The sequence below is a fragment of the Nerophis lumbriciformis genome, linkage group LG03, assembly GCF_033978685.3.
Source record: "Nerophis lumbriciformis linkage group LG03, RoL_Nlum_v2.1, whole genome shotgun sequence".
Lineage (NCBI taxonomy): Eukaryota > Metazoa > Chordata > Actinopteri > Syngnathiformes > Syngnathidae > Nerophis > Nerophis lumbriciformis.
Window position 1 is genome coordinate 59,605,392 of NC_084550.2, and position 15,850 is coordinate 59,621,241.

General features: G+C 43.5%; 1 protein-coding gene across 2 annotated transcripts in view; it reads right to left on the reverse strand.

Moving 5' to 3' along the window:
- cers5 (ceramide synthase 5) overlaps positions 1-13,730 on the reverse strand; it is a 41,206-nt gene extending 27,476 nt beyond the window's left edge. For both annotated transcript variants that reach the window (XM_061940251.2, XM_061940243.2), the window contains exon 1: positions 13,454-13,730. In XM_061940251.2, the coding sequence (XP_061796235.2) occupies positions 13,454-13,626 (173 nt within the window). In that variant the 5' untranslated portion in view covers positions 13,627-13,730. The remainder of the gene's footprint in view (positions 1-13,453) is intronic.
- Positions 13,731-15,850: the final 2,120 nt, after the last annotated feature.

The following is a 15,850-nucleotide window of genomic DNA, read 5'->3' on the forward strand; positions in this document are numbered from 1 at the left end:
GACTATTTTTTTAATGCCTGGCTGGTGATCGACTGACACACCCTCCGAGATCGACCGGTAGATCGCGATCGACGTAATGAGCACCCCTGATTTAAACAATAGACATTATACAGGTAAAAGCCAGTAAATTAGAATATTTTGAAAAACTTGATTTATTTCAGTAATTGCATTCAAAAGGTGTAACTTGTACATTATATTTATTCATTGCACAGACTGATGCATTCAAATGTTTATTTCATTTAATTTTGATGATTTGAAGTGGCAACAAATGAAAATCCAAAATTCCGTGTGTCACAAAATTAGAATATTACTTAAGGCTAATACAAAAAAGGGATTTTTAGAAATGTTGGCCAACTGAAAAGTATGAAAATGAAAAATATGAGCATGTACAATACTCAATACTTGGTTGGAGCTCCTTTTGCCTCAATTACTGCGTTAATGCGGCGTGGCATGGAGTCGATGAGTTTCTGGCACTGCTCAGGTGTTATGAGAGCCCAGGTTGCTCTGATAGTGGCCTTCAACTCTTCTGCGTTTTTGGGTCTGGCATTCTGCATCTTCCTTTTCACAATACCCCACAGATTTTCTATGGGGCTAAGGTCAGGGGAGTTGACGGGCCAATTTAGAACAGAAATACCATGGTCCGTAAACCAGGCACGGGTAGATTTTGCGCTGTGTGCAGGCGCCAAGTCCTGTTGGAACTTGAAATCTCCATCTCCATAGAGCAGGTCAGCAGCAGGAAGCATGAAGTGCTCTAAAACTTGCTGGTAGACGGCTGCGTTGACCCTGGATCTCAGGAAACAGAGTGGACCGACACCAGCAGATGACATGGCACCCCAAACCATCACCCAACCATGCAAATTTTGCATTTCCTTTGGAAATCGAGGTCCCAGAGTCTGGAGGAAGACAGGGGAGGCACAGGATCCACGTTGCCTGAAGTCTAGTGTAAAGTTTCCACCATCAGTGATGGTTTGGGGTGCCATGTCATCTGCTGGTGTCGGTCCACTCTGTTTCCTGAGATCCAGGGTCAACGCAGCCATCTACCAGCAAGTTTTAGAGCACTTCATGCTTCCTGCTGCTGACCTGCTCTATGGAGATGGAGATTTCAAGTTCCAACAGGACTTGGCGCCTGCACACAGCGCAAAATCTACCCGTGCCTGGTTTACAGACCATGGTATTTCTGTTCTAAATTGGCCCGCCAACTCCCCTGACCTTAGCCCCATAGAAAATCTGTGGGGTATTGTGAAAAGGAAGATGCAGAATGCCAGACCCAAAAACGCAGAAGAGTTGAAGGCCACTATCAGAGCAACCTGGGCTCTCATAACACCTGAGCAGTGCCAGAAACTCATCGACTCCATGCCACGCCGCATTAACGCAGTAATTGAGGCAAAAGGAGCTCCAACCAAGTATTGAGTATTGTACATGCTCATATTTTTCATTTTCATAATTTTCAGTTGGCCAACATTTCTAAAAATCCCTTTTTTGTATTAGCCTTAAGTAATATTCTAATTTTGTGACACACGGAATTTTGGATTTTCATTTGTTGCCACTTCAAATCATCAAAATTAAATGAAATAAACATTTGAATGCATCAGTCTGTGTGCAATGAATAAATATAATGTACAAGTTACACCTTTTGAATGCAATTACTGAAATAAATCAAGTTTTTCAAAATATTCTAATTTACTGGCTTTTACCTGTACATCACAAACAAAAATAACAAAAAGACATCATACATGACCAACAACACATTTACAGGCTTGTCAGACAGGTCGGCAAGGCCTGCTGTTTAGGGCAGCTATAGCTGCAGGGATAAGGCTTTTCCGGAATTTGATAGTTCTGTACATGCGCCCTGATGGTAGTGGGATGATGTATTGGTGTCGTGAGTGAGTCATATCCTGGACTATTGTGTTTGCCAGTCGAATGATGGACCTGTGGTTTAGATCTGAAATGTTGGGTGTGGGTAGGCCAATGATTTTAGCTGCTATGTTTGTAATGCATGTGAGTTTGGTCCGGTTGGTTACAGGAAGCATAGTGAAAAAACACGTGGAACAGTACAGAAGGATGGGTTGAAAAATGTTCTGTTGGGAACCGGTACTTTTCAAACATAGTACCGTTTTTGATCCATTGGTACCGCGATACTATACTAGTAACGGTTTACCGTACAACCCTACTACACAGTAAACCTGCCCCTGAATACAACAGTTGAGGAAACACATCAGCAACGCTCAAAATGTGACTGAAAAGTCCAAGTTTATCAGTCATCAGCAGTTCTGCCCTGAAGCAAATAACAATGTGCCAAGCCCTCTTGTGAGTGCAGCGTTCCCACATATTTTGGCAAACAGCACCGTGTGGACCGACAAGAATCTGTCAGCCAGATAAGAAATGAGAATATTAATATTTGTAAATTGTCCAAACAACAAGGTCACGAGCAGGCTAATCATGCACAAAGCGCAACTCAAAATAAAACGATTTGGAGATGGAAGGAAGCAGCAGACTGTGTCATAAGTTGTGAACAATTACAAGGGTCAGGAGGATGTTTTAAGGCGAAGCATCAATATTTGGCCAGCGACATCCACCTCCACTTCCGAGGCAGCGTTGACCGACGTCGAGACAAAACAGCAACAATGTTTTTGTTTGATGCCTATTCCCAACTCTTCTCACCACAACAGACCCTTGGTGAAAATCTTGAGCACATCGCATAGTTCCAACTTCCAACCCGTGACTGATCTTGCAGCCTGGCTGCTTCCACGCCAGCAGCAAGGCAACAGTGATGATCAAAGTCTTAAGAGAGCTCAACTGACCGGAATCAAAACTGAAACCAGTTTTACATGGAGGGTGGAAAAAGAAAGTAAGAATCTTGGTTTTGAAAGCTTAACTTTGTAGAACTAAAAGTAGTTGCAGCTCGTTGCAAGAGCTCTGTGCTCTTAAAGGGGAACATTATCACAATTTCAGAAGGGTTAAAACCATTAAAAATCAGTTCCCAGTGGCTAAATTTTTCGAAGTTTTTTTCAAAATTTTACTCATCACGCAATATCCCTAAAAAAAGCTTCAAAGTGCCTGATTTTAACCATCGTTATAAACACCCGTCCATTTTCCTGTGACGTCACATAGTGAATACAAACAAACATGGCGGAAAGAACAACAAGCTATAGCGACATTAGCTCGGATTCAGACTCGGATTTCAGCGACTTAAGCGATTCAACAGATTACGAATGTATTGAAACGGATGGTTGTAGTGTGGAGGCAAGTAGCGAAAACGAAATTGAAGAAGAAACTGAAGCTATTGAGCCATATTGGTTTGAACCGTATGCAAGCGAAAACGACGAAAACGACACGACAGCCAGCGACACGGGAGAAAGCGAGGACGAATTCGGCGATCGCCTTCTAACCAACGATTGGTATGTGTTTGTTTGGCATTAAAGGAAACTAACAACTATGAACTAGGTTTACAGCATATGAAATACATTTGGCAACAACATGCACTTTGAGAGTGCAGACAGCCCAATTTTCATCAATTAATATATTCTGTAGACATACTCTCATGTCAGCAGACCAGGGAAGCTAGGGTCGATATTCTTCTCTCGATCATCTTCGGTGTGAGCCAAGACATCCAGGGGGTTTAGCTCGCTCGTCTGCAGGAACACACTGCCGCCATTGCTTGCCATGCTACCGAGGTCCTTTGTCCCTGAATTGCTCACACACTCCGGCAGATTCAATGGGGGTCTGGCGGCAGATTTCTTTGACTTTATCGTTGGAAATGCATCTGCTTTGAGTGTCGCAGGATATCCACACATTCTTGCCATCTCTGTCGTAGCATAGCTTTTGTCGGTAAAGTGTGCGGAACAAACGTCCAATTTCTTACCACTTTCGCATCTTTGGGCCACTGGTGCAACTTGAATCCGTCCCTGTTCGTGTTGTTACACCCTCCGACAACACACCGACGAGGCATGATGTCTCCAAGGTACGGAAAACAGTCGAAAAAACGGAAAATAACAGAGCTGATTTGACTCGGTGTTTGAGAAAATGGCGGATTGCTTCCCGATGTGACGTCACGTTGTGACGTCATCGCCCCGAGAGCGAATACTAGAAAGGCGTTTAATTCGCCAAAATTCACCCATTTAGAGTTCGGAAATCGGTTAAAAAAATATATGGTCTTTTTTCTGCAACATCAAGGTATATATTGACGCTTACATAGGTCTGGGGATAATGTTCCCCTTTAAGTGTCCCCAGTTGTATTATTTGATGTTTCCCTCTTGTTTTCATGTGTTTTTTTTTTTTAATTGTTTTGCTTTTGTGGACTCTTGGATCTGTTTTGAGGGAAAGGGAGCCTTTAGGCCATACCAGCGACCACTCTCCTCGCTGTATTTTAACATTCAAGACTTGTTCCACATATTGCCACCTGCTTGACTTCAGGTGCAGAGCAAACCAAGTAGAAACCCGAGCTGCGGCACGATAAATGAATGATTCAGTAAGAGTGTACTCTCTGATAACATCGCCCGAGCTGAGGAGATTATCACATTGCAACTGAAAAGGTCTTCAATGATAAACATAGTGAATTGTTTTAATTTGCCGTCCCTTATTTGAAATGAAAAGCTTACAAGAGATCATGCGGTATTTAATGTATTGGGTAAAGATGAACACAAATAATTTCAGCTGAGCTATAGAACAGGAGTTGCACATGATGTAATTCCTCTGCAGACATCTTGAAACAGACAGGACAGAAGGGACTAAAGAGTGAGAGTGGAACAATCATGTCAGGAATCCGTTCTTACTCGTTTTGTTGTCTTCTTAGTAGAATTTTGAGATGATCTGTGATTCCAAGAGCCCAAAAGAAGTCTGCGGGTTATAGAGCGTTTAGTATTCGGGCTCCAGTACTCTGGAATGCCCTGCCGGTAACAGTTAGAGATGTCATTATTATTATATCATAGTTATTTTCAAATTAATGTCTTTTTCTGGGGTCCCTCTGGAACCCCATTGAGTCAGTAGAAGCATTTAAGTCCCATCTTCAAACTCATTTGTATGCGCTAGCCTTTAAATAGACCAACCTTTTAGACCAGTTGATCTGCCGTCTCTTTTCTGCTCTTCCCCTCTCTCCTGCGTGGAGAGGTTATTAGGTGACCACATATGTTCAAAGTTTGTACCCGGGGTGAACCACTCCTCTGTGCATCAGTTGATGACGTTTCTGCCCTGCTGACCTGTCTCCACTCAAGATGATCCCCTGCTGGCCCCACAATGGAATGGACTCTCACACTATTAACTAAATCCACTCGACGTCCATTGCACCGGTCGCGTTATTATTAGATGCGGTCCCCTCCAAGGTTCTCGCTGTATCCCATTGGGTTGAGTTTTTTCTTGCACTAATGTGGGATCTCAGCCGAGAATGTCGTTGTGGCTTGTGCAGCCCTTTGAGACAATTATGATTAAGGGCAAGGGATGATGTTCGAAATCGGTTCTCCAGATTGTTCGATAAGAAAAGAACCGATTCCATGGACTCAAATTTTGAGAACCGGTTCCCGTTATCGAGGCCACTATAGTAAAGAAAAAGAGTTGGTTCTTTATTCGAATCCCTGGGAACGAATCCCTCCCCACGTACAGGAAATGCCCTGTGGGACCTGCAATGTTATGCCCATTTGATTGTAGACTCTTACTGACACCTTGTGGCGATATGAAAATACTACACATCATTAGTTTGGGCACTTCCGGGATGAGACAATTGAGAAGTAGACAAGTTGTGTTAGCTCTTACAAGCCTTGGAAAAGATAAATCTGTAAGTAAACTGTGTAACTTGTTTATGTAACTCAATATTAAGGTGGAAAAAGGTTAAGTTTGATACTAAGATGTTTATTAAAAAACGATTTTTGTGCAGTTTCAATGGATGTTTTGAGGACTTAAAATGGCTAGCAGTCGTATATTTCCACCATCGAAATAGTTTCAATACTCAGAAGTATTTGTTTGATGATAGTACTGTATATTTGTGTGAAGCTAATATTTACATATTGTGTATTACATTTCAGTATGTTAATTGAATCACATAGCTAATACATTTGTCATTGTGTGTATTTCAGTTTAAAAAATAAAAATAACAGTCCAGTGCAAGACAAAAGTAAAGATCGGAAAAGACAAAGCAAGATCAACAACAATAAAGAGCCTAAATGGATTAATCTGCTTTGGATTGTTTGTTAGCTGTCTGCCAAGCTGTAAAACCTCAACACGTATAGTGAGGGCAGAACAGGCAATATGCAATTATTGCCAGGCTTCGGTCTCATGTAAGGGGGGAAGAATTGTTGATTGATGACTGTGGTGTTCTTAGTGTCATAGTGTGTGTAGTTAGTATGTTCCAATAGCAGCAGAAGTGCACTTTTTGGAGAGCTGTATTATTTTCAGTTTTGTGCCCAAGGGACTGATTTTATTTAACACTATATTATTATTTGTACACCTATAGTGATCACAGAGACAGGTTGTTTTTGTGTTACTGTATATATTTGTTTTTCTGAAAAATCCCACTTAATATAATTGGGTAACAACAGTCAATATATATATATATATATATATATATATATATATATATATTTTTTTTTTTAGGGGGGTAACACTCAATATTTATTTATTTATTTTATTTTTTTCTTATAAAATAAAAGTGAGCTTTTGTTAAACCAAATATTGTGTTTTTTTCCATATACAACAACCTATCTGGATTTGATAAGAGAATCGATAAGAAATCAGTTCGATAAGAGGATTCGATAATGGGCTCGAACTCGATAATTTCTTATCAAACATCATCCCTATTAAGGACTATATAATACAAATTTGATTGATTGATTATTTGTTCCAACTTTCGAGAATTGAACATCCGTGTTCGTGTTTGGATTTGAGATCATTCAAATATAAAATGTGAATGCCCTCAAGGTTGAACAGTTTCAAAACAAGCAGGAAACAAAAGCCACACTAATAATCCTAGGTGGAATCCTTATCATGAACGACTTTACATAAGACATCAGCAACTCTTGTAAGACTTCACAGCTTTTTGTGATGCCACCAATTCTGGTACCAAACTCTGTACTTTTATAGCTTCCGACCAAATTTCGTCTGTACTGCCGAGTACCTATTCACAGAAAATCCAGCGCTACCATATTTCGATACTAGTTGCATGTGACATCTTGTCCGGTTTCAGACTTGGCACCAGCTAAAGCAAACAGTCGTATTCGTAAGGGACTGCCTCAAGGTAATGTGGCAATTTTCAATGCCAAAGAATCATGCCTGCATCATAGAAAGCTTTTAAAGTAAGGCTCCAGTTTTCAAAATGCACTAGCTCAATGCTAATTTGCCTTAGATATGCCTTATACATGCTACTGATTAAAATTCATGATTAAACGTGGCGATTTCAACACCTCTCAATTTGGTAAACTGAACTAAAACTAAGGTGTATGTTACATTAAGTACAAAACGTACAAACACTTTTTAGTTCTCAATAAAAGACTGGCACATTCAATGTAATGGCAAAGACTACTTTCTGCGATGGGGAACACAGCTAGGACAAACTGAAATTAATGCATACTGGCAAATGATAAAAAACTAGACAGCACAGTTATCAGTGTCAGCTCATGGTTAAATATTAAATATTTAAAAAAAAAATAATAATAAATAAATAAATAATATTTTTAAACAAATGAACATTTATTAACAAATAATCACAAATATAAGTACCAAAAATTTGGTACCGTTATAGATTCCCAGTTACCGGGAATTGGTACTGTATCTGTACACATGCGAAGGGTACCCATTCAGAGCCATTGCTTAAGGTTACCAGTGAAACGTGTGATGATAACCATCGAACTGTTGGAAACTGTACAGACGTCTCTGTCTGATTGGTCGACTTAGTCAACGTAAATCGGCCGTGAAATTACTCGATGGCGATTTGTATTTATTTATTTTTGGTCTGCAGTCAACCGTATTTTCTGGACTATAGAGACGCACCCACTAAATTTTTTATGAAAAATATATTTTTCTATATATTAGCCACACCGGAGTATAATCCGCAGATATATACGTTGCAAAATGAGTTATTTACATAGAAAGATTTTGTAAATGCTTATTTGCATACCTTAATTCAGTGGTTCTTAACCTGGGTTCGATCGAACCCTAGGGGTTCGGTAAGTCGGCCTCAGGGGTTCGGCGGAGGTCAAGACACACCAGACTCATCGTGTAAATAAAAACTTCTCCCTATCGACGTATTATGAATACCCCCAAACTATGTTCCCTCTAATTTTCCATCTGATTTGCAGGTGTGTAATTTGTTGTGAGTTTATGCACTGTGTTGGTTTTGTTCTTTGAACAAGGTGATGTTCATACACGCTTCATTTTGTGCACCAGTAAAAAAAACATATAACTCTGTCTAGAATTTGAAAAAAAAAAATACATTTTGTTTTTCACTAAAGAAGGGTTCGGTGAATGCGCGTATGAAACTGGTGGGGTTCGGTACCTCCAACAAGGTTAAGAACCACTGCCTTAATTGTTTCCAAACAATGCCTGTAACACGGCAGTAAAACAGATGATCAAGCAAAACAGAAGTCATCGTCATGGACCCACTAGCTGCGGAAGGTTGATCTCCAGTCTATACAACTCAATAAGTACGCGGTGATATATTGGTGAATTTATTCAATTGACACAATACAAGAAAAATGCCATTGTAAGTTAATTATACTTGCCAACCTTGAGACCTCCGATTTCGGGAGTTGGGGGGTGGGGGCGTGGTCGGGGGTGGGGCGGGCGTGGTTAGGGGCGTGGTTAAGAGGGGAGGAGTATATTGACAGCTAGAATTCACCAAGTCAAGTATTTCATGCATATATATATATATATATATAGATAGCTACATCCTGAAAATATGCAAACAAACTGTGTTTAGATAATTGATATTTCAAACTTGCATAAATAAATATTAAGGAATATAACATAACTTGGCTTCTGAGAGTTTCAAAATGTAATGAATAAAATGCTAAAGTTGTTGATAAACAAGCAATTATTTTAATAATTAAATATGGCCTCTCTGAGCTGCCACCTTAACGTGGTAGAGGAGTTTGCGTGTCCCAATGATCCTAGGAGCTATGTTGTCCGGGGGCTTCCATGCCCCCTGGTAGGGTCTCCCAAGACAAACAGGTCCTAGGTGAGGGATCAGACAAAGAGCAGCTCGAAGACTTCTATGGAAATGCAAGAACCGAGACTCAGATTTCCCTCGCCCGGACGCGGGTCACCGGGGCCCCCCTCCGGAGCCAGGCCCGGAGTTGGGGCACGATGGCGAGCGCCTGGTGGCCGGGCCTGTCCCCATGGGGCCCGGCCGGGCACAGCCCGAAGAGGCAACGTGGGTCCCCCCTCCAATGGGCTCACCACCCATAGCAGGGGCCATAGAGGTCGGGTGCAATGTGAGCTGGGCGGTAGCCGAAGGCAGGGCACTTGGCGGTCCGATCCTCGGCTACAGAAGCTAGCTCTTGGGACGTGGAACGTCACCTCGCTGGGGGGGAAGGAGCCTGAGCTAGTGCGCGAGGTAGAGAAGTTCCGGTTGGATATAGTCGGACTCACCTCGACGCACAGCAAGGGCTCTGGAACCAGTTCTCTCGAGAGGGGCTGGACTCTCTTCCACTCTGGCGTTGCCAGCAGTGAGAGGCGACGGGCTGGGGTGGCAATTCTTGTTGCCCCCCGGCTCAGAGCCTGCATGTTGGAGTTCAACCCGGTGGACGAGAGGGTAGCTTCCCTCCGCCTTCGGGTGGGGGGACGGGTCCTGACTGTTGTTTGCGCTTACGCGCCAAACAGCAGCTCAGAGTATCCACCCTTTTTGGATTCACTCGAGGGAGTACTTGAGAGTGCTCCCCCGGGTGATTCCCTCGTTCTACTGGGGGACTTCAACGCTCATATTGGCAACGACAGTGAAACCTGGAGAGGCGTGATTGGGAAGAATGGCCGCCCGGATCTGAACCCAAGTGGTGTTTTGTTATTGGACTTTTGTGCCCGTCACGGATTGTCCATAACGAACACCATGTTCAAGCATAAGGGTGTCCATATGTGCACTTGGCACCAGGACACCCTAGGCCGCAGTTCTATGATCGACTTTGTAGTTGTGTCATCGGATTTGCGGCCTCATGTTTTGGACACTCGGGTGAAGAGAGGGGCGGAGCTTTCTACCGATCACCACCTGGTGGTGAGTTGGCTGCGATGGTGGGGGAGGATGCCGGACAGACCTGGCAGGCCCAAACGCATTGTGAGGGTTTGCTGGGAACGTCTGGCAGAGTCTCCTGTCAGAGAGAGTTTCAATTCCCACCTCCGGAAGAACTTTGAACATGTCACGAGGGAGGTGCTAGACATTGAGTCCGAGTGGACCATGTTCCGCACCTCTATTGTCGAGGCGGCTGATTGGAGCTGTGGCCGCAAGGTAGTTGGTGCCTGTCGTGGCGGTAATCCTAGAACCCGTTGGTGGACACCGGCGGTGAGGGATGCCGTCAAGCTGAAGAAGGAGTCCTATCGGGTTCTTTTGGCTCATGGGACTCCTGAGGCAGCGGACAGGTACCGACAGGCCAAGCGGTGTGCGGCTTCAGCGGTCGCGGAGGCAAAAACTCGGACATGGGAGGAGTTCGGGGAAGCCATGGAAAACGACTTCCGGACGGCTTCGAAGCGATTCTGGACCACCATCCACCGCCTCAGGAAGGGGAAGCAGTGCACTACCAACACCGTGTATGGTGCGGATGGTGTTCTGCTGACCTCGACTGCGGAAGTTGTGGATCGGTGGAGGGAATACTTCGAAGACCTCCTCAATCCCACCAACACGTCTTCCTATGAGGAAGCAGTGCCTGAGGAATCTGTGGTGGGCTCTCCTATTTCTGGGGCTGAGGTTGCTGAGGTAGTTAAAAAGCTCCTCGGTGGCAAGGCCCCGGGGGTGGATGAGATCCGCCCGGAGTTCCTTAAGGCTCTGGATGCTGTAGGGCTGTCTTGGTTGACAAGACTCTGCAGCATCGCGTGGACATCGGGGGCAGTACCTCTGGATTGGCAGACCGGGGTGGTGGTTCCTCTCTTTAAAAAGGGGAACCGGAGGGTGTGTTCTAACTATCGTGGGATCACACTCCTCAGCCTTCCCGGTAAGGTCTATTCAGGTGTACTGGAGAGGAGGCTACGCCGGATAGTCGAACCTCGGATTCAGGAGGAACAGTGTGGTTTTCGTCCTGGTCGTGGAACTGTGGACCAGCTCTATACTCTCGGCAGGGTCCTTGAGGGTGCATGGGAGTTTGCCCAACCAGTCTACATGTGCTTTGTGGACTTGGAGAAGGCATTCGACCGTGTCCCTCGGGAAGTCCTGTGGGGAGTGCTCAGAGAGTATGGGGTTTCGGACTGTCTGATTGTGGCGGTCCGCTCCCTGTATGATCAGTGTCAGAGCTTGGTTCGCATTGCCGGCAGTAAGTCGGACACGTTTCCGGTGAGGGTTGGACTCCGCCAAGGCTGCCCTTTGTCACCGATTCTGTTCATAACTTTTATGGACAGAATTTCTAGGCGCAGTCAAGGCGTTGAGGGGATCCGGTTTGGTGGCTGCAGGATTAGGTCTCTGCTTTTTGCAGATGATTTGGTCCTGATGGCTTCATCTGGCCAGGATCTTCAGCTCTCACTGGATCGGTTCGCAGCTGAGTGTGAAGTGACTGGGATGAGAATCAGCACCTCCAAGTCCGAGTCCATGGTTCTCGCCCGGAAAAGGGTGGAGTGCCATCTCCGGGTTGGGGAGGAGATCTTGCCCCAAGTGGAGGAGTTCAAGTACCTCGGAGTCTTGTTCACGAGTGAGGGAAGAGTGGATCGTGAGATCGACAGGCGGATCGGTGCGGCGTCTTCAGTAATGCGGACGCTGTATCGATCCGTTGTGGTGAAGAAGGAGCTGAGCCGGAAGGCAAAGCTCTCAATTTACCGGTCGATCTACGTTCCCATCCTCACCTATGGTCATGAGCTTTGGGTTATGACCGAAAGGACAAGATCACGGGTACAAGCGGCCGAAATGAGTTTCCTCCGCCGGGTGGCGGGGCTCTCCCTTAGAGATAGGGTGAGAAGCTCTGTCATCCGGGGGGAGCTCAAAGTAAAGCCGCTGCTCCTCCGCATCGAGAGGAGCCAGATGAGGTGGTTCGGGCATCTGGTCAGGATGCCACCCGAGCGCCTCCCTAAGGAGGTGTTTAGGGCATGTCCGACCGGTAGGAGGCCACGAGGAAGACCCAGGACACGTTGGGAAGACTATGTCTCCCGGCTGGCCTGGGAACGCCTCGGGATCCCCCGGGAGGAGCTGGACGAAGTGGCTGGGGAGAGGGAAGTCTGGGCTTCCCTGCTTAGGCTGCTGCCCCCGCGACCCGACCTCGGATAAGCGGAAGAAGATGGATGGATGGATGGAATATGGTCATTTTAAATGAATTATTATGATAATTTAAAATCAATTATTTCAAATATGTTTATTTTAATGTATAATTCTATGGCTGGATGTAATAAGGAGTCACGAAAAAATACAAATAAAAATACAATTAATGTTGATGTTTTTAGCAAAATATAGTAAAAATGTATTTAGTTTTTTTTTTTTTTTAATGAATAAATATATTTATTTTTAGGTAAGATAAACATAATAATACAATTTATCTCTAGTCTGGATGATTTAGTTCTTGTCACCCTGTTGTCCACCTGTCATGAAAAAAGGCTGTCCTCACTCAGGTTGCGTGGAGCTGGAGGGTTGTCCACCTGTCATGAAAAAAGGCTGTCCTCACTCAGGTTGCGTGGAGCTGGAGGGGGCGTGGCTTCCAGCTCCGGCTGAAAATCGGGAGATTTTCGGGAGAATATTTGTCCCGGGAGGTTTTCGGGAGAGGCGCTGAATTTCGGGAGTCTCCCGGAAAATTCGGGAAGGTTGGCAAGTATGAAGTTAATAATACTAACAAAGACACTCGTAAATGTGTTAGCAAATTACATACCATTTAGGTCTGTTAATTTAGGGTATTTAATGTTATTATTGTTATGTGCTTTGCTGTTTTAATCATCTGCCATCCCTCTCAACCTAACTTGCTAAGGACCCTTCACTTTGGATGTTTGTGTTTATGCTAAAAATGGGCGTGGTCCAAAAGATAACCAACCTTGAATGTGATTTTCAGCTTACTTGACTACATCATAATAAACATTTCCATACATTTAGTTCACTTACTGGCTATTATTTGGTAATAAAGTGAAGATTATTCTGAAACTCACTGATTATAAGTGGTAAATGGAAAACTAAAAGACAAGTTAAAGAGCCTGTGGGATAACGCTGGACTTAATTAAGCTAGCTTGTCCCCATTCTTCCTTCAGAATAGAATAGCGTTTAAAAGTCATTTTGTGTTCTTTGTGAAGGAAATAGATAGAATAGAATAGCGTTTAAAAGTCATATTGTGTTCTTTGTGAAGGTAAGGAGGAGTGTACACACCTCTCAAAGAGCATCCTCACGGCGAATATCCCCAAAGCTAGCGGCAGGGCGGCAAACAAGTGTCCAGCTTTGGGGTACTCCACCCCAGGAGCCTGCTGGGCTAGGTCCGCCCATGTTACGTTGTGAGGCAGCCAAAACCTCTCGTTCCAGAACCAGGCTGAAAGGGCAGCCATGTTTTCCCTTCGCCTTCCCGACCGCGGCCGAAGAGGAAGATTCAAACTGCTTTTCCGGAAGAAAAAAAAAGTGATGTGAGAAACTTGCAGAGCGCCTCGGTGATGGCGACTTTCCTCACTCTACTTTTACTGCACAAACATGGGAGACGGGAACGTGGACTTCCGGTTATGAGTTTCCCCGAATATTCAATCGCGAATGAGCGACTTGTTTGCATATATCAAGTAGCATTTCATACTTTTTTTTATTTTGCCATTGACCCCATTCCCGCATGCCTGTGAGAAAATAACCTAACAAGGTCACATTATGGTGAATTTGGTTTTAGTTTGAAAAGTCAATGAGATCCACTTTTGGTGTTTCCAGTACACTTGACTTATCTCCGCCCAAAAGATGGGAACTGGAATTAAGGAAGTGAGTCGAATGATGCGAACATGCTTTAAATTCCCTTTACACCGTTATAACTCGATGTTTTATATTCGAACGAGCACAGCGTGTCATTTTTACAACTATTATTGTCACCGAAACGAGCCGACAAAGGTGTTTTAACGTAACGACAGTGGAGTGACGGGGTGACAGCACACCCAGGTGGTCATTAGTGGTATTGCAGTTAGAAAAAAAGTGCAGAGATTTGAGGATTTCAAGACAAGACTTGTTTACTTTTTACTCTACATTTCTAAACATGCGTCACTGACATTTTTAACACGTTGGACTCCTTCCCTCATGCCTGTTTGAGATGTAAACGTAATATTCATCCTGCTGCTAAGAAAGATGATGCTGCTGCTAGTCTGCCTAATTATAGAAGGCCATTTACCCCTCTGAAGCTTGTTATATTTAGAAATCTTGCCGGACAGTTGACTCAGTCACTATGCAAAGTATTCTAAAAGCCATTCTGAACAAGTGGAAGATTATGCAATCCTTGAAAGAGAGCAGGGATGTCATACATCATGTCGTTCAATCCGGCCCGCGAGATGAGTTTGGTAAGTGTGAAATGGAGCTGCATTTTTGAAATTAAAAGAAACTGCTGTTCTAAAAGTGTCCATTGGATGTCGCAATAGCAATTCTGTTAGGCAAGCAAATAGTTTGAGTTCGTCTTCGAGTTCACGCCAGAACGTGAACGGCAATGTTGATCCTGACTGTCCTTCTGCCTCTGTTTTGCTTTTTTAGTCTCCTCAAAATAAAACTTTTTGTTTCTTTGGTTGTTTTGGAGCTTCGGCCATGATAGCAGTAATTGCAGGCAGGCGTTCACATCTACTACCGTCTATTTAACGACTAATAAGTGACTTTCTTCTGTGCAAATGTAAAGAAAGTCCACAATGGAAATGACAAATGAGGTAGTTGATACATAGAATCGTTTTTATTTGTGCTTTATTTTGTTTGTGTTCAATCATAGATGGGCTGTGACTTAAAGTTTAATTGGTTTGTAGAAACACTGAGAATAAGTCTAATTTAATTTGTGTTCTTAATGGTGTTTTTGAAACTGCACCAATTTTTTCCCTCAGAATTTTTTACTAACTTGAAGTGTTTTGTCAACATTTTCAGAATGTCCTTATTCCATTTTGGGCCAAAGTAAAACAACCTCCGAGGACAAAGCTACGAACAATGGGACACCAGGCTTTCTGCTCCGCCGCTCCCAGTCTGTGGAACGCTCTACCTGACCACCTGAGGGCTCCACAGACTGTGGATGCTTTTAAAAAAGGCTTCAGAAACCCTTCTTTTTAAAAAAGCCTTTTTTTTTTTAGATATATGCATACTAGTTTTAGCTATTTGGCTGTTCTAGTTTTAATTTTTTTATTTATTTTTTTATTATCTTTTTATTTTTTTAATACACTGTAGCACTTTGAGGCTGTTTACTCAATGCAAAGTGCTTTTTACAAATACAATCTATCATTATTATTAAAGAAAACAATCTGAAGTTGTCGTAGTTGTGTTTCTAAAGTTATTATGCCATGATTTTACCCATCCGGCCCATGTGGGTATAGATTTTCCTCCACGCAGCCCCTGAGCTAAAATGAGTTTGACACCCCTGCACAAGAGGCTTCTGGCTGGATGGAACCAGACCTTTCCACACTCGTTTCATGAGCAAATGACATACAAGGAACTAGGCTGGACGATTAATCCAATTTTTATCTTGATTTCAATGATGGCTTCTGATTATCATATAAATATTATAATCGAAGAAAAAAAAACATGCAAGGTGCATGAAATTCCCTGAGCTTGTAACGGTGA